This window comes from Chenopodium album, chromosome 23 (genome assembly GCF_948465745.1).
Source record: "Chenopodium album chromosome 23, dcCheAlbu1.1, whole genome shotgun sequence".
NCBI classification, from domain to species: domain Eukaryota; kingdom Viridiplantae; phylum Streptophyta; class Magnoliopsida; order Caryophyllales; family Amaranthaceae; genus Chenopodium; species Chenopodium album.
Window position 1 is genome coordinate 29,693,830 of NC_137856.1, and position 19,391 is coordinate 29,713,220.

Genomic DNA, 19,391 nt, shown 5'->3' on the forward strand with positions numbered 1-19,391 from the left:
AACTAGGCTTTGTTTGGCATTGCTGTGATTTTATGTTTTTTGGTTTTTTGTTTTTTAAAAGTATATTATATGTGTCACATAATGAATCAAAAAATATTTAGATTTATTAAAATCATGATAAATTTGAAAATTGACAACAGAAAAGTGGAAACACCTTTTACTTGTTTCCTGTTTTTGGTTTTTAGTTTTCAAAAAAAAGGAAACTGAAAACCAAAAATGATGCCAAACAAGCCCAGATAAAGAAAATCTTAATCTAATTTACAATTTTAATTATTATGAGATTAAATTATGAATTTTTATTTTGACGGTTAAAAAAAATCTTAAAACTAAAAAAGAAAATCTTAATCTAATTTACCATTTTAATTATTATGAGATCAAATTATGAATTTTGGTTTTAAAAAGAATATTTGTAAAACGAACTACCCTGAAAGTGACTCGTTTCAATTTTAACACGACACAATGATTTAGCAAGATTATTAAAGTCAATATAACTTGAATAAACCAACCTATACCCAATTTGTTATCCAAATTGAAGTTACAACTATTAAATATTTGGGTTTTTCTAAGCTATGCCCCCGAACTTCTTCGGTTTCTAAGCTGTGCCCATGCTTTTTCAAACGTCTAAGCTGTACCCTCAACCTCACTTTTTTTTTATTAGCAATAACCTTTGACGTTAACATTAATTAACGGACGTTAGGGTTCGTTAATTGTCGTTGCTAATTATTTTTAAAAAACATTAATTAAAATTTATAAAAATTAAAACATTAAAAAAATGAAACCCCCCCACGCCAAACCCTAACCCCTTTCTAAACGCGCCAGAAAACCGGTCGGCACTCCACCTTAACCACCTAAACCGAGCGGGTAGTACTGTACCTCTCCATCCCACCCACCTCGACCCTCCTCCCTTTCCCCTAACCTTCGCCTCATCCACCTTCTTTCTCGAAACCCCAACAACCCAACCACCCTCGTTCCTCCATTAAACCACCACGAAAGTACGAAACTACCCCCAACTCCCTTTCCCACACCTCGAAACGATGAGGGAGGGTCGTTTCGAGGTGGGGGAAAGGGATTGTTGGTTGTTTCGTGGTGGTTAGTGATCAGTTTTTTGGGCTGGTCGGTAATCTGGGTTAGGTCGCGTCATGTGGTTGTGTTCGTGGAGTGTTAAGGAAAGAAGGAGGGCGAGGGGGAAAGGGCAAGGGCTCGCCGGCGGGAGGAATTGATTAGGCAAGGGTGGGAAGCTGGTTGCCGACGATGACGACGTGAGCTAATGGGTTGGGTCATGGTGGTGGGAGGGGTGATTGGTTTTTGTTTTAATTCTTTTATTTTCTGATTTTTTTTAAAAAATTTAATCATGTTTTAATTATTTTATTTTCTATTTTTTAATTTTTTTAAAAGTGTTAAACCAATTTAGAACGGGACACGCCACTTAACTTTCGTTAACGGATATAGCTGTCAAATGGTATTGTTGATAAAATATCGTGAGGTGGAAGGCACAACTTATAACATTGAAAAAGCATGTGTGCAGCTTAGAAATTCAATAACTTGGGGTATAGCTTAGAAAAACCCTAAATGTGTTTTTTTTGTTGTTATTATTATTATTATTATTATTATTTTTTTTTGAATTATACAGCAAGCCACAAAGGACAATTAAGGGCCTGTTCTCTTATATTGAAATTCAGTTCAGTTCAGCTCAGCTCAGTTCAGCTCAATTCAGTTCAGCTCAATTCAGTTCAGTTCAGTTCAGCTCAATTCAGTTCAGTTCAGCTCCTAATTTCCTTCTCTTATAAAATAGTTCTCTTATAAAATATTCATTTCAGTTCAGTTCAGTTTAGTTCAGCTGAGTTCAGTTCAGTTCAGTTCAGCTGAGTTCAGTTCAGTTCTGTTCAGTCCATAAGAACAGGCCCTAAGAATAGTTGCTCAAAAAAAAAAAAAAAAAAAAAAAAAAAAGGAAAAGGCATAAAAGCCAAGTATTTGTTCTCATAAACCCTAAACCCCTTCTTGCACAGAAAGTAACAGAACAATTAGCAGAGAGAAAAAATGAACCACATTGCTAATGCTGAAGAACAAATTGTTACCGAAAGATTGAAAAGAAAACTCAATGAAGTTAATTCATCTGCACAATCCCAACTTTCTGGGATTCAAGATCACATCAATTTCAATCTCCAGGTATTCATTTCTTCCCTAATTTCTGGGTTTTTTTTTATTCGATTTTAAAATTAATTTTCAGAAAAATTTGTGTTAATTATGTGATTTTCAGCAAGCGTACTTCAAGTGTGCGTATAATTGCTTTGATAGGCGTCGATCCCAGGAAGAGATAGGCAATTGTGTTGAGCATTGTAGTGTTCCTGTTATGCAAGCTCAGAATCTTGTTGAAGGGGAAATGGCTAAGTTTCAGGTAATTTAATTCTCTTTAATATATTTTTTGTCTTTAATAATTTGATTTATTTTGTGGGTAATTGTTATTTTAGGATTATTGATTTCTTATGTTTACTGAATTGAAATTTCAGAATTTGTAATGTTTAAATTTTCTTTGGTTTTTTATTTTTTTTTATTTTTTTATTTTTTATTATCTGCATTATAAAATTCAAGCAAAAAATTGGAATTTTGGCATGTTTTTATTGGTTTGATGGTGCGAGCCGGCAATAGATTTAGCTGGAATGCATTAATCTTGTTGGGATTTATTGGTTGAAGAAAGTTGTTTTCCTTGATTTGAGATGTTTTGTGCTGAATTAAGAGAGAGTGGCTGCATTTTGGCTGCTGAAGAATGTGCAATGTTGACCTGTTTGATTATTTTAGACGTTTGTAATGATGAAATTGATGATAGTGTTAAGTTAAATGTTAGTAATTTGTTAAGAATGAAGCTTGAATTTACCATATGTGATTAGAGTTTAGACAAAATTTGTTGGACAAACCATTCTACGAGATAGCGTAGAATATGCTTGGTGGAATGAGCTCAATGTTGTTTCAGGGGCAGAAGTTTTGTGTGTATTATTCTGTGGAATTTTTAAGATGTTGAGGCAGTTAAAAAACTTGTGCGACTTTCATAATTTTGGTCTGGAAGCTGACTATGTTTTTGCTCTAGGCTTGTGTAAGCATGAACATTCTATTGCATCTAGCCATCTATAGCTGTTTTGTTATAGTTACTCAACCCTTCTACCTGGAAAAGGGGAAAATCTTTCATGTGACACCAACTCCATATATGAAGTATCATTCTTCATGGTAGCTCTGGGTGCTAAATGCTTTACATTTTGTTACTTAATAAAAACTCAAAAAAGTTTACGGAGTTTATTGAAGTAGCCAATAAAATAATGTTCTTTGCTGCAATTAGCATGAACTCTGTAATTAATCAGTGCTGTTGTGTTTCTTAAACTGTTGCAGTACGTATCATAACAGTATTACTAACTTTCAGTTTCAGTGTTGGGTGATTACTAGCAGGACCAGCTTTATTTTACTGACAAATCGAGATAAATAAACATAGGAATAGACCATAAATGGCCAATTTTGTACTTGAGTTTTGTAGCCCCTGGCCGGCGTTAAAAACTGGATTGGCTAGCTTCTTGAAAAATTTACCCATGTGATTGAGGAGTTGGTCTTTATCACCAATACCATGTAAATCCAAGTAAATCTGCAATAATCAAGTTTGGCTTCTTTGTTTATCAAGTTGGTGTTTTAAGTTCTTGTGTTTGTTTACTGAATGAGCTCTAATGGCTTTCAGGTTATATATAGGTGTAGTCTTTCCCTTTTCAGTTTAGCATCTTCTATGATGGTTTCATATGTAATTAATATGCTGAAGGTCCCGCTCCTTTTATCAACTTATTTATTTTTGCTTGAATGACAAAAAGCAGTCCCTCTTGTCTGTTTTAGTGACGTAAATGTTTTTTTGCTTATCAAAAAGCAATAAGATACTGATTTGCACATCTAATAAAACCAAGTGACATCTAATCTTTCCGCTGAGGCCTAAACAGTAAGCGCTATGCAGATATCTAAAAAACTGCAGCCAAGACCTGCATCTTCTGGAAGTTGAGCAGCCAAAAGTAAAATATGGTCAAAGCTTATCAAAGTGTTTATGTTTTTCAAGCATCAATTACTAGTAAAACTCATTTCATCTCTGCCAAGTCTCTCAACTAATTAATTAGATCTTTGATGTGTATGTATGTTTTATTTACTATTCATCAGGACTCCTGTCGCTTTAGACCTGCAATCATGTTTTGCTCATATAATTGATAATCACTTCATTGTTCTGGTTATTGTTTGCAGGAAAAGTTGCAAAGAGCGTTAATGGTGTGCCAAGACAGATATGAGTCTGCGAAACTGCAACCTGGGCAATCGAATTCCATAAATGACCTTGAGTCCTGTGTTGGCCAGACAATTGACGACAGTGTCAAGAATCTTCCATCCCTGGTGGAAAGATTGAAGACTAGCCTTGGCATGTATGACAGCACTTAAGGTTGCTATGAAGAGTTGGTTTAACAAGTTACTTTGAAATAAATCGAGAGTACCTTTCAAAGTGTCGAATATATAGTTCTGCATTTCTAGCTTAGCTGAGGTTCATCATTAAGTTGGCCATGTTGCACATTGGCATCTTTAGCAATCGATAAGTGCATTGTTTGATTTTGTTATACTAGTACTTACAAGATGAAAAGCATTAGATGTTAACACTTTATTTCAGCCAAATTCAGAAAAAACATCCAATTTTGTCAAATCCATGGCTTCTTGTAGATAATGTGTGTTTCAAGTTTCAAATTTACTACTTCGTATATCAAATTATTGGAGCTGAGGGAAAAAGTTTGGATATCAGAAACATCTGAGTATCTTCTTGATGAACAGGGAGATAAGATAGATCATCCATATTGATGATTATGGTATTATGAAAATTTCTAAAGTTTCTAGACGTATATGCCTTGACCTGTTTAGAGTTCAAAACTGTCCTGTTGAGCAGCCTAAGAAATCTAAGCCCAGCCACCTCAGGGTTGAGGCATGACTATTCAGTAAATAACGAGGAATGGGAATTAGGGTATATGCCATATGGTTTAATCATCCATTGCTCACCTTATTTTCTTACATTTTTCCGTAACATAAAATTGCCTCCTTCATGATAGGGGCAAGAAGCCAACTCATAATCCCAGAAACCGGAGGTGGGAGGAACTCTCCTGCTGCCAAAACCATAGGTCAACTCGAAACTCTATACAGCAGAAATATGCTTACATCTACTACAGAAACAAGCCACTGCACAATTTAATGGTGCCTAGTCTCACTTTGTATTGTTTTCAAACATTCTGTTTGTTAATCATTTGAGCTGATGAGCTCAATATTTCATCATTCAAGCTGCAGCCAATCCAACTCACCTAAATACTGGTAGAGCTCAATCAGCTGTGCGTGTGACATCATATCTAAAATCCAGATGAAACTTGTGCTACAAAACATTCAAAATTTTCAAGGCCAACAAATGTCACACCATATGTAAACTATACAATGTCTAAACATCAATTCAGCTGCATATGAGGCACAGAACAATCAGATTATTGATGCAACTCAAGTTTCTTTGCATGATCGAGATCTATGCCTAGTTTGCTTTGACCTCATCTTGGTGCTTCTTGTCTTCAAACTTGTCGATGGCTACCTGAAGTTCATCAGTACCACCAACAGCTCGCATGGTGTAGAAGTACACTCCAAAAACAAATGATGTCAGCCCCCCAGCAACGATTATATTCTTTGTTTTGGGTGCAAGAGCACCAAATCCTGAAATCCCAGACATCATGAGAGTAACCTACTTCTTAGAGAAGCTTCCAGACCTGAAAATCACCCATATTAAGTTATTAACCCAGTAGAGATATATGAAATAAGATATTGCAATTTGGCACCCACAAAACAAAACAAATCAGTTCGAAGTCCTTCAAGAACTGAGCCTTGCTACATCTAATGACTAGATGTTAATAGGTTAGTAGAGAGCTTAAAAGCAAGCTGCTTTTTTGGTTACACGCTTTTTTTAGAGCAGGGAGATTTATGCACCACCATTTATGTGAGTGGCCTCCATAGTGGGTAAGGTTATCATCAAATACAGAGAAGGGGAGGGGAGGGGAAGAGAGATATCAAGAGCTAACACACACCCACCAAAAAAAAAAAAAACACTACTAATACTGGACCACAAAGCAATACAAGCAACCTTGATAGCAGATGCAAATGATGCTAAGACAAATCAGGCATTAGAGTTGAAAACGAATTTTCCCAATATACCCAACCACACAGATAGACCTGGAATCATAAGTAGCACAGATAATCAGCACAACCCTGTACAGTAGTGACGGGGCAAGCAGATGTAGCAGAAGAATAAACATACAACATCTGCCTAGAAATTTTTACACCACCATCTATCCCATCACTATTCACTAGCCATTTGGACAACCAATTTCCTTCATCAGTAGCACACTATCCTTCACAGCACACAAACAAAACAAAACTAGCTTGACTACAAGCTTGAGCACATACTGGTGCATAAAGGGTTGGTAATCAGTGGACTTATCAAGATATACATGTGATACAATTGAATTTTCACTAAGGGCAATTACTTATGAACTTCCACACATCAAGTGACTGCATAGAAAAGTTTAATCCGTCCAAAGTAGACACAACAGTAGCAAGTGCCAAGGTGAGGCATATGAAATGTAACCACAGCCCACAGGTCCAAATCAACATTTCGTACTTAACAAAAATGTGGAAAACCAAATGGATACCTCTCCAAACCTACTCCATGGCAGATACCACCAAGCTAAAACCCTCCATTACTCCAGTTCTCACTTGATTGTGTGGGTGGGTTGGAGGGGGAGTTTCATGATAGGCTGTGATACTAAATTTGCAGGAAAAGGTCAAACGCATACATAAATTGACCACACATTGTGTACAGAAACACAAGAATAGATTAAGATAGGTTTGATTTGCCAACAAGGGTAGCATTTCTAGAAGAAACTTGGTACCCAACTCCACCTCTCCCCCTCCAAAAACCTAAACATTCAACACTATAGAAACACTTCCATGGCTCAACAAAGGGTGTCCGGTGAGGGGAAATTCACTAGCAAAGACGCGCACAATGCCAGAGTCACGAATTACAGAATGAATAGAACAGTGGCCTAAATTAACCTGGGATTACACTAATGTTTTGGGTCCTAAAGTAGATTGAGCAGCTGAACACATCTGATACCATATATTCCAAAGTTCCCAAATATAAAATGTCTCAAAAAAACCTCCAAATTCAATTCCCCAATACCACCTCCATTTCCAACCACATAATCCTAAATCAAAGCATAAAAAACAAATCTTGAGCAACACACCAACTACAAATACTCAAAACTAGAATCACAAGCATAATCAACATTAACAATGAATTCCTGTAAACCCCTTTTGCCATTTCAGAAACTCCATTAAAACCCTAAATATCATCAAATTTTCAAGCCATTAATATTTATGTCGATCAAATTGCAGAAATACAAAATAAACTATAAACATATATATATATATATATATATATATATATATATATATATATATATATATATATATATATATATATATATATATAGAATTAAATAACCTTAAGGTTCAACTGATAAATCAGAGTAATAATTCAAAATGCAAATGAATTAATCATGGGAAAGTTGCGAAATGTATGCCAAGAATATGGTTGTTTAAGGTTGTAATCGGAGAAGAAAGAGAAATTACCAGATTAGCGGTGGTGAAGGCGGCAGCAGAGAAGAAAGTTTCAGGCGTCAATTTCTCGAGTCGTGTCTTTTACTTTCTCCGCTTATTTTTTTGATGCTACGATTATAAGAGACGGAGGAATATGGGCTATAAGCCTATAATAATAAAGGGCCGCGTAGCTAAGATATGAGAGTACACGTCATCAATATACAAACCTTTTCGCTAACAAACCTTTCATCAACAATAGATAAATCTATAATAGGTTTACGTACACTATCAATACAACTCATTAAATTCATCCCTATAACTTTTTTTCCTTAAAAAAAAAGAAAAGAAAAGCTTCACGTTTTTGCCAATTAAGCAAAGATAAACCGGTTTGTCTACACAAACCTCTCCACAACAAACCTCAACCCAACAACAAGAGGTTTGTGAACAAACCTCTAAATTGTTCCCACAAACCTCTCCACAAACCTCTTATTGCTATTGCCCTAAGAGGATTCTCACCATTAAACATCCTCATCTGGCGAGACTCAACCCCAAATCTCTAAGATATGAGAAAAGAAGTCTTGCTTATTGTGTGAAAATTGAAAACAAAGTAGTATAAGATGCAAATTGTTACTTTTTCTTTTTTAATATAAAAGAGAGAAAATAGTATATAGTGAGTACAAGTATTAGAGAGGGAATTCTTTCAAAAATAAAAAAAAAGTGTTAGAGAGGGAAATCACATCATCATAACTTTTTTTAAGTGTAAAGAATGAACTGAAGTAAAGAGAATCGGTCAATTCTCTAAGCAAACAAATACTTGTATAATTTTACAGGTCTTTTGTTCGGTCTAATCTCTTTAAAATAAAGATTTTGGATTGGTATCAATTAATTTTTGGGTGTGAATGAACCACAAGAACAATACTACTTACAAATAAGAATGCTTGAGAATTTAAACCTTTTATCGATCATAAATTCTCAGTCTTAACCACTAGGCCAATATCTTCATTGATATCGAAATCGATTTGTAGTTCATAATAAAACAAATAAACTGTTTACTTGTCTCCCCAAATATGATGGGAAGATTACTATTTTATGAGATACTTTATTTGTTTTATTTAGAAGAAACACTTCTAAATTTAGTCAAATGTAAGTAGTACAATTTTATTTTATTTATTTAAAAGTAATGTAAAAGTCAAAACTATTGTAATCAAAGTTAATATATAGATGGTATAAAATTTAGATTGTTGCGATAATTGTCACTAAAAAAAAATATACAACATTACGCATAACTCATTAATTAAAAAAATATACATAATAAAAATAACACGGAACAACGTTGCGCACACGTTCTAATTATCAATCGTAACATTTAACAATTGGATATTGTCATAACAATTCTCATCAAAACCTTGAATGTAAGAAGAAACTTTGGCCCATACTAAATTTGCCAGTTTGAAGAGATTGAGGAGGAAGAAGAGCAAGTTGAGCTCCAATATTAGCAGCAATATCAGCAGTACGACTGCCTTTACCACCAGTCATACCAGTTTGAGTAAAACCAGGGCAAAAACAATTTACACTAATATTTGAATCTCTTAGTCTTCGCGCTAAAATCTTCGAGTACGCGTTTAATGCTAGCTTCGACACTGCATAATCTGTCCATTCTTTTGGCCATCCTTCGTTTTCCCATCTCCCTTCTTTTACTTGCTCTAGGAACAATTTTATTACTCCATCGATTTTCTCCTCGCTTAGATTTTCCTCGTCTTCGAGTATTGCTCTTATGTTCTTGTTTTTAACATTCTGTATTTCAAGAAAACGTAAACTGATTAAGGGGATGAAATGATGTGTAATCGTGGTATGAATTATGAATTATATATAGTTTCTGAAAGTCCTTTACACTTACAATTTATATCGACTTTAATATAAGACAGAGTATTTGATTGTTACTCTAATATCAACTTTTATATTATCAGGATGGTTAATATGTATGATGTGCGGGTCATAACTAGTCATACACTCATACCTGAAGCGCTGTTTTAGTTTAACATTATATTACAACTTTAGTTGTTAATTGCCAACATTAATAAAGAAAAATACGTAAACAAATTTTTTTATGTTTGAAGTTATACAATGAAAACTATTAAAAATAGAAACGTTCCAATTAAAGATAAACGGAGTTACGTAGTTAGTCATGCTTTGCAATAAGTTTAAAGAACTAAGTAAATATTCAAAAAATAGTAGATAATTAAGTTAATGAGAACTTACATGAATTAGGCCAAGCCTTGAACTGAAGTTGAGAATGCGGCTTTTATGAGTTGATGAGCATCGGAAGAAAGGCAATAAAGCTTCTATCAACAACTTTGGACCATAAAAGTTTGTCTTGATCACTATTTCCGCATGCTTTACTGAGTTTTCATATAGCCCATTAAATGACACCGCAGCATTATTCACCTGAAATTAACAATTTTGTTTTTACTTTATGGTTTGAGAAAGCTTTCAATTACACCAATTGATTGTTGGTACAATGGTTATTGGGGCTGCACTTGGTAGGGTGGACCGCGCATTCGATCCCCCACAATAATTGGGAGGAGATTGAAACCTAACCACCCAAAATTGAGCCCGGAATCCGAATTAACCCCAAAGGGTGAACCGAATGGAAACACCAAAAATAAAAAAAAAAGGTAGATAAAATGACAAAGCTATCCTAATTTATCAGATGTAATGACTATACCACTCCTTAATATACTAATCTATGTAAATCAGACTTACCAACAAGATTTTTTCTCGTTTTATTAGTTGATATTTTGTAGCTTTCAATTTAAAATAACAACCAAATACACGAGTAATAAGATAAATCTCATACAATACTACAATAGGATGAGTACTCAACAGTCAACACTAACCTAACTAAAATAGTAAAATGGAGCCCCCACTTTTGCCAAAAGTTAGTTGTACGTACAAATGCACAATTGCGCACTTGCACAGTTGCACTTGCGGTGCATAATGGGGGCGCACTAAGGCATTTAGCATTTAGGAAGCAAGTCATGTTAGGTTGTTGTCAGCAGGCAGCACCAACTTTCTTTGCTAAGGCTCAAGAAGCACATTGCATTGTGTTGTATGGCAGGGAGCCAGGGCTTAAAATTTCCCTTCTTTTTTTTTGGCAACAACACTTGCTTATCTACTTACCCGTTTCGGCTTCATTATTCTAGTTGGATTTCAAAGAATGGACTAGGGGAAAATTTTTGTATGAGGCGGCCAGGCAGGCCCATAATATACAACACGCAATTATTGCAAGATGCGAGGATGATCATTGAATTCAACCATGGGTGTCGTTTTGTTTATGGCATGAGAAGGTGTTCAAGAATTAAAAATAATACAAAATATTCCGTATAATTTAGTTTTTGTTTAATCAAATGTGTGGAGTATCAAATAATGAAATACATGATTATAAATAATTAGGCCGATTTCATAAAAATTAAAACACTTTAACTTCTACGCATTTGAGTATAATATGCTTCATTTAACATATAAAAAAGGCAAGGGAAATTCTACAATATAACCTGCAACTTTTTGAAATTCTATGTTGTGCCCTTACATTTTGAAACTTCTACACTGTAACCCCAAGGTAAAGTTAGTAACTTTATTGTACCCTTGCTAATATAGTCCGTTAGACATAAAAAAAATTATTTAAATAAATAAATAAATAAAATTTTAAAAAAAAAAAAAAACAAAACACCAGAACCATCCATGGTCAGCCCGCTGCCACTGCCAACCCGCTCCCCTTCCCCCGGAGTGTCGGCCGCCTAGACTCCTTCCCCTCCCCCGACGTCGGCGTCGCCCCGACAACCTCCTCTTTCCCTTCGAAACACCATTGTACTGCACCACGAAATTCAACAAAATCTCCCAAATCCCAACGCCCAAACCCAAACCCTAACCCTAACCTTTGATTTCCGGCAGCAAGAGGCTAGGGCAGAGAGAGAGAAAAGAAACAACATCGAAAGCGCTATGGCAGCGGTGAAGGGAGATGTGGCTCGCTATTTTCCGGCGAATGGGAGGTTATTTAAGGTTTTTCGAGGGGGATGGGGAGGGGTTACGAGAGGTTTTACGGGGAAAGGGGAGGGTCATCGGGGCGGTACCGACACCGGGGGAGGAAAAAGGGGTCTGAGCGGCGTTCGGTGCTCGAGGGGACAGGGGTAGGGCTGGCCGTGGGTTGCAACGGCTGGTTGTGGGTGGTTAGGTTGGTGGTTTTGGGTTTTTTTATTTTTATTTTTTATTTTTTATTTTTTTTAGATAACGGAACTTTGTTAACGGGAACTTAACGGCAAGGGTACAACAGAGTTTCTAACAAGAACTTGGAGTTACAATGTAGAAGTTTCAAAATGTAAGGGCACAACGTAGAATTTTAAAAAGTTGCGGGTTATATTGTATAATTTCCCAAAAGGCAAAATGGCTCACCTAAACTAGTCCCTTTTTCCGATTTTCTTTTCATTTTTCTTTAAAAAGATTTTTCCATGAAATATTCAGATAATCATATAGAGGTAAGATTAGCGGAGTCATCATCAAAACATTCACCCACCAACTTTTATGTGTGTAGGTGACACACTATATTTTCTATTTTTAGTTGACACGTTTTAATTTATTTGTAATCCTTTTCTTTTCTACATTTGGCAATGTGTAAACATCATTTACTTTAATTATCAATATGTAAGAAATATAAATGTTTGATATTTTGAAAATATACATTGAAACTTGAATGAAAGAAATATATTAAGAATTCACAAGAGCATTTTTCCCCTTATGTATGTGAAGTTGTGAACATAAGAAAGATGATCAAAGGACAATGTGTGGATAGTGGCATAGCGCCAAAAATCAAAACATATTAGCATAAAAAAGAATAATGATAAAAAAAAAAAAATCGTGTAAGATTTTGCTGAAAAGCTAGTCTTCTATGGCATTTTCTAAACATAATCCAAACCTGGCTTTCAAGAATACAACTATATGCTAGCAATTCATATGAACTCAAAAAGAAGGAAAAAAAAATGCAATGTATAAGCAATTGTTATTGGAAAATTTTTGTATACACCCGGTTTACACTAATATTACTGTACATCGAGCAGTATAAGGATAACTTTTACTTAATTTTAGGGTAACTTTTTGCCTTTTTTTGGCTAACTTTAAACATAATATAATTTTTATATAAATAGACAACAAAAAAAAGTTTTATAATGTAATTTAATTACATTCAATCACTAATAATTGATTTTTAGTCATTTAAAATGTGATTCTTTACTAATAAAGCGTAGATAATTTTTATATGTATTGGGTTACTTTTATGCATATTGGGGTAACTTTTATTCATTTCAAGAGTAACTTTTTATCATTTTAGCCGATCTTTATAATGGATGTACAATAATTATTGTACACCCGATTTTTTTTTAAAGTTTGTGTTGTTATTGCATTATTAATTTGTGAATCATAAACTAGATTATTATTTTGCAACAAAAATAAACTACTCCGTAGAAATTAATACTCCCTCCATCCCTAAATTAAAAGTCTCTTTCTCTTTATTATGTGAGTAATAAATGTTAGAAAGAGCTGAGGTTTTGTATTAAGGGACGAAGAGAGTAATATTTAATAGGAATGCTTGGTTACTTTTTTATTAGAATTAATTAAAAACCGCATGCACCATTCATGTACATTCACACAATCACACGAAGTATCCTATTCACACTCATCTTATTATTAGTATAATAATGGAGTATTATTAGTCCAACGAAAATTGAATATAACCTTCTTAACAATCTACTCAATTTAATATATTAAGAAAAATTACTTCGGAGTTTGGACTTTTAAGTAATTAAATAAAAGTAATAAAATAAGATAAGATAAGATAAGATAAGATAAGATAATGCGCGAACTTACAAGAATGTCAAGAACGCCGAAGTTAAGCTTGAACCAAGTAGCAAAAGCAGAGATAGAATGAGGATCAGAGACATCAAGAACAGAGAAATGAATAAAATCACCAAGTCCTTCATTCCTTAACAATTCCAAAGCTTCTTTGCCTTTTTTTGCATCTCTTGCTGTTAATATTACTGTCACTCCTAATTCTGCTAATCTCTTTCCAATTGCTAATCCAATTCCTCTGTTTCCTCCTGTTACTATTGCTCTTGTCTCTTTTCCCCACCATCTGCATCGTCATAGAATCAATCAATCGTCGTAATTAGAGTTCATTTTATTGATCACGAACAAATATTTGCTTCATTTTATTGACTATTGATATCATTCACGTATTTAACTGTGTAGTGTGTGTCTTGCTAGATTCGTCTCAATTACAGTTATAAAATGTCGAGTTTTTATACTTTTAGTCGGAGACAATCATTGACAACAATCACAACATATTAAAAAAAAGAAAAATAAAGGAAAACCTTATGTACAATTACTTAACCAAAAGGAATTAATGATTAATAAAAAAGGCATACATTTTGCCTCAAATACTAGCCAATTAATGTCATACCATAAAACATCATAATAATTGGTTAAAATGTTTGAAAAATTATATAAACTTATTACCATTTGAAAAAAAATGATTGTGAACCTGGTCTACACAAGATGGTTAAAATATGGATTCGTGATGGTCGATATTTGCAAACTAGTAAGCAATTTAGTATAGAAATTACCTGGTGGAAGAAGAGGGATCTTGTCTAAGCTCCATATTTGTAATTAAGGAAGATAATTAGATATGATGATGGGGTTATTAAGAAAGTAGTGGTCTAAGAAATTGTGAAGAAATGTGGAAAGTGAATGAACAATAAGAAGAAGCTAGATTAGCATTTATAGAACAATATATAAGCAGAGAAAATAAAGGATATATTATAAGATGGGGTGCATACTGCATGCACTACAGCACTAGCAATTTAAGATTATTGTTGATTGTACAAGGCCAGCTTTTTTGGAGTGTATAAACATAAAGTATTGTGTTGTACAGTTTATATGTGAGATTATGCACATGACTTTGAAAAAATCATCACCTTACAGTCTTGATTAATTTAATTTTAAAAATTCTCGTATTTTATATATTGGTTGATCTGATTGTTTGTAATCCATTATTATCACGATGATAGTGTAATTTGAATTGTTCGTGTTATGTGACAGCTTAATCCGATTCGGATTGTTACAAATATGTAGTCTGACTAAGTATAATTTGTCGATTTCGTATAAACACTAGAAAGCTAATTTTTCAACTCTTACAGTCATTTTGTTTATTAATAACGCTTATTGTTTAATGATAACTAATATTATCAAGTCTAGGGAAGTAGACTATTTAATTTTTTTTTTTTTTTTTATCAAAGTAGTATTCTCTCTATAATGTCTGATAATATTGAAATATACTTATAATCAACATTATCACTGCTGGATCAGTGGATCTTTCTGTCGTTTGGTGTATAGTTTAGTCAACATTTTTTTTTATATATCATTTTAAGAATGCATTCATACTAGCTAGCAAAGCAAGTAGGGATCTCTCTTAATTACTGTAGCATTGAGTATTTATAATTGCCAATTGGGCACCTCCCTTAAAATAAAAATAATAGAATAAATTTAAAAATTGCCAATTGAGCATTCCACGGCACAAAGTCTAATTTAATAGGTGTCACATTAGAGTTGTCAAAATCTGATCCGCCTAGAATGAACCCGATATGAAATTGATCTGAAAATAATAGAATAATTTAGGACAAATTTGTTGATCTAGACCTAAGAAATGTGTTTAAAAACCATTACATTGATACACCATCTTAATCAAATGAAATTATGAAAACTTCATTGTAAATGAAATTATGAAAACTTCATTGTAAAAAAATAGCCTTAACTATGAGAATATAGTTAGTTTTACTAATAATGGTTCAATTTTATTTAACACATGATTTATACACATGTTGATTCTAATACACATTCTTTAGTGTATAGTACATACTCCTTCTGTCTGATTTTATCATCGTTTTTTTTTTCCATGAGTTTTTTCTTATTTAATCATTACACTTCTTTTTATTGTACGAATTAATGAATATTGTATAATCTCATTTCATACTACCAAGTCTCACAATTTCCCTCGTTCAATGAAAATATTCATTAAACTATTGTGTACGGCATCTACTTTTCTATTTAAATATTCATCCCTTTTCGAATAAAATTGTAACACTTCATTCAAAAAAAAAAAAAAAAAAAAAAAAAATTGTAACACTTTGACATCTTCATTGTCCATATTACTACTCTACTTAAGCACCATTATTTTGAAATGAACACAAATCATTTTCAGACTAAGAAACGAAAAATATGGACCATTTTTTTAAGCTACTTTTATGTACGTTAGGTTAGAAATTAGGGGTCAAATAAAGTAGTATTTCCCGGTAATTATGTTAAAAAATCAACTTGACGTTGACGTCAACCAATCAAGGAATCCTTTGACTTGGTAATTAAGATAAGACATCTACTTAGTGATGACTTTATACAATTATACTCAACTCGTAAAAAATATATACGAAGTTCATATTTGTACGTTATTTAATTATTTTGCTTGCCAAATTTATTACAATTAAATTAGCTTATATGATCACGTGTGATTGAATTAAAATGTTGGTCAAATACTCAAATGGATTAAATTAGGTTGCTTCCATGCCGATATCCGTGTTTGAACCGGAGACTGTCTTGTCTATGGTGAAGTGTACGACACCAATTTTGATTTCAGGTCGAGGAGTACGGGATTCTGAGCCAATGAAGGTTCACGTCAGAAACTACAACATATTGTCAGACCCCCTTGCAAGAGGCTGCATAAGACAGCGTTATATGAGCCAAGGGTACTTAAGAATGTCATTTTGCGCGTGCAATTGTAGTTTCCTTTATTTCGAACTTGTAATTGGTTCTGTTGTCTTTGTATTGTTCGATTACGATCTCTTATGTAAGTGCCGTATGGCTTATTATTAATGAATTTTAATCTCCCCCCTTCAAAAAAAAAAAAATTAGCTTGATGGCTTACATCTTAGTCTACACTATGTGATGTGTTAGACAATGAAGCATCTTTTCTCACTTCATTTGGATTGAATAAAGAATTACAAGCACATTGTTATTTTAGATGAACTACTACAAGAGGGGGGGTGAATGATAGTAGGTTCCAATCGCGGAACTTATGTGGAAATTAAAAACAAAACGTAAAGGAACTTAAAGCACACATCAAGTTTTACGAGGAAACCATCCAGTGCCCAACTGGAAGTAAAACCTCGGCCCTATTGGGACTTATAAACAAATTCCACTATAATAGGCAACTCTCCTAGTACAACCTATTACACAGACCTTTGCTTTGCAAGTTCCACCACGGACACTTGACTCTATGATAGGACACCTCCTACCAGACCTAAGACACCTCTCAGGACCCTTTTCTCCCTTTACCCAGGACACTTCCTAGGTGACCCAAGACACCTCTCAGGTTCCTTTCACTCACTGTGCACTCATAACTACCACTCGAATTTTACGAGATTTCAAACTCATACACAAACGTGAATTTAAGAGAATTCACAATCTCACCCCAAAATACAAAACACTCAAAACCCTTTTTCCCATTACAAGATCTCATTGAATATCCCTAAATACATATCTATGAATAAAGAGATAAAACTAATATGTTGAACACTCAAGATCTGTCTGGAACTCACTGGACGTACTGTAACCAAAACCTGATAGGAACTTTGACCAGGAGGACTGACTTAGCTTCGTGGTGAAGGATAAAACCTTTAAGCACAAACACTACACTTCGTCAATCTCATCTTTGAATGAATACATATGAGCATATTTATAGTACACTCGAATTATTCATTTCATCTTGAAAAAGATAGATTTTCTGAAAAGATAAGTTTAAAAGATATTTTCTAAAAACAAGTTTTCCGAAAATATATTTTTTTGTTAAGAATAAAATATGTCAATAATAATAAGATAAACTTAACATAAAATCAGATTTTATTCCAATATTATCTTTTAGTTTAAAAATACTTTTTAAACAAAATTTATCTTTTTCCAAAAGGGATTTATTAGAAGATAAATATCTTTATTCAGTAAAACCAAATCCCTAAAAGATATGCACGTATTAGATAAATATATATATCATTAAAACCAACTTTTAACGACGTGCATACTTAAGTTCCTATTAGGTTCCTGAACTCTGACAGTCTCTGAGTTCCTGACAATTTAGTTACTCTAATTTCATTGACTGTTTGGAGTTCACCTTGGTTCTATATAGACTTGTTCCAGACCGACTTTTATGTCCAACATACTTACATGAATCCTATAGCAATATACTTCTATTTCTCTGTCTTCATGTTGCTTCTCTGAAACTCTTGTTCTGGAATCCTGTAGTCTTGATATATTCTGGATCTTAGGGTTTGCCCCAGCATTACACCGGAACCAGGTCGTTACAACCCGTTTCGAAGTTCCTGTTAAGAAACTTCTGGAAGTTCCATTTCTGGAACTCTTTTTCTAACTTTACTTATATCCTCATGGATCTTCTAAAGTTCCTCTGTTTCATTTCCTACTTCAGCCCTCAACGCTTACTGAACCTGCAAACATCACAACACTAGAAAATCCTTATTAAATGGAAGTTTGCTCAATCATAACTATCATCATCAAAACCTCATAAGGGTCAACAAGTTGCCCCTTTTTGATGATGACAAACTGAGCAAACTTCTGAGGATAACAAAGTAACTCAGAAGGTTAGTTTTTTCATTTATAAAAACAATAAAGAAAACTAAACTAATTTAAAAGACTCTTACACATACATGACATATATATGTATAGGATACTTACCTTATGAAGCTAACATATGCAAACACATGTTTACATAGTTACCTTCATGGTTCCTTAGCCATCATCATGCTTATCAACCATAACTCTTATCGTTGTTCTTGTTCCTCTATTGCTTATCCTAGATTGCTCAAGTTCCTTGTATCCTGTTCCAAGCATAACTTGCTCTTTCTATGCACAACTTAACATACACGTTAGATAGATAATCATCATTAGTTTATAGTCATCAAAACCTAATTGCTCAACACACATTTTCACTATAATGAAATGGACACATACTGCCTGTGTTTCATATTTTTTGCAACGATTAGACATTTTTCCTCTCTAATTAATGCAAATTGTTGATAATAATATGAAACAAAAGTAGTATATAATTTGAGTAAAAACGATGTTAATTATTAGATGAAGTAAGAAATAATGGCCTAGGATTTTTTATTTATTTTTTTTTTTTTTTTTTTTTTTATTTAATAAAATGAAGTAGTTATTTGTTTCAATTTATTTATTGAGTTTTGTAGTACCTAGTTAGCGTTTGAGTCTATGAGGAAATAAATATGTTGATATATAGTTTTCATACTTGCATGATAAATGCGAGCTATGCAACACTACATGTTTCTGAAACATTCATTTTAATAATTTTTTAAAGGGAAATCATCAACGTTTAACTCTAGGAAAAGTTCTACAATGTAACTCCTTTCATGCATTTAGATGATAAAGATGTACAGATTTTTTAAGTGTTAAACCTATAAAGAACGAAGGGGTAATTATAGATTTATAGTCGAATATATTTAGCCATAAAGTCTATTCTAGATTTTAAGTAAAAAAAACAAATAAACAAAGTTTAAAAGAGTTCAAGTACAATTAAAAATCTTAATTCT

General features: G+C 33.4%; 2 protein-coding genes across 2 annotated transcripts; one reads left to right on the forward strand and one right to left on the reverse strand.

Annotated features, from left to right (window-relative positions):
• Window positions 1-1,977: 1,977 nt before the first annotated feature.
• On the forward strand, window positions 1,978-4,572 carry LOC145607942 (uncharacterized). The gene is made up of 3 exons (XM_081663533.1): window positions 1,978-2,166; window positions 2,258-2,395; window positions 4,258-4,572. The coding sequence occupies exons 1-3, from the start codon at window positions 2,038-2,040 to the stop codon at window positions 4,444-4,446; spliced, it is 456 nt and encodes a 151-aa protein (XP_081519659.1). The 5' UTR covers window positions 1,978-2,037; the 3' UTR covers window positions 4,447-4,572.
• Window positions 4,573-8,884: 4,312 nt separating this feature from the next.
• LOC145609030 (short-chain dehydrogenase/reductase 1-like) lies at window positions 8,885-14,465 on the reverse strand. Its single transcript, XM_081664602.1, has 4 exons — window positions 14,352-14,465; window positions 13,597-13,861; window positions 9,940-10,125; window positions 8,885-9,474 (listed from the first exon to the last, which is right to left on the reverse strand). Exons 1-4 carry the CDS (start codon window positions 14,384-14,386, stop codon window positions 9,079-9,081), a joined length of 882 nt encoding a protein of 293 aa, XP_081520728.1. The 5' UTR covers window positions 14,387-14,465; the 3' UTR covers window positions 8,885-9,078.
• Window positions 14,466-19,391: the final 4,926 nt, after the last annotated feature.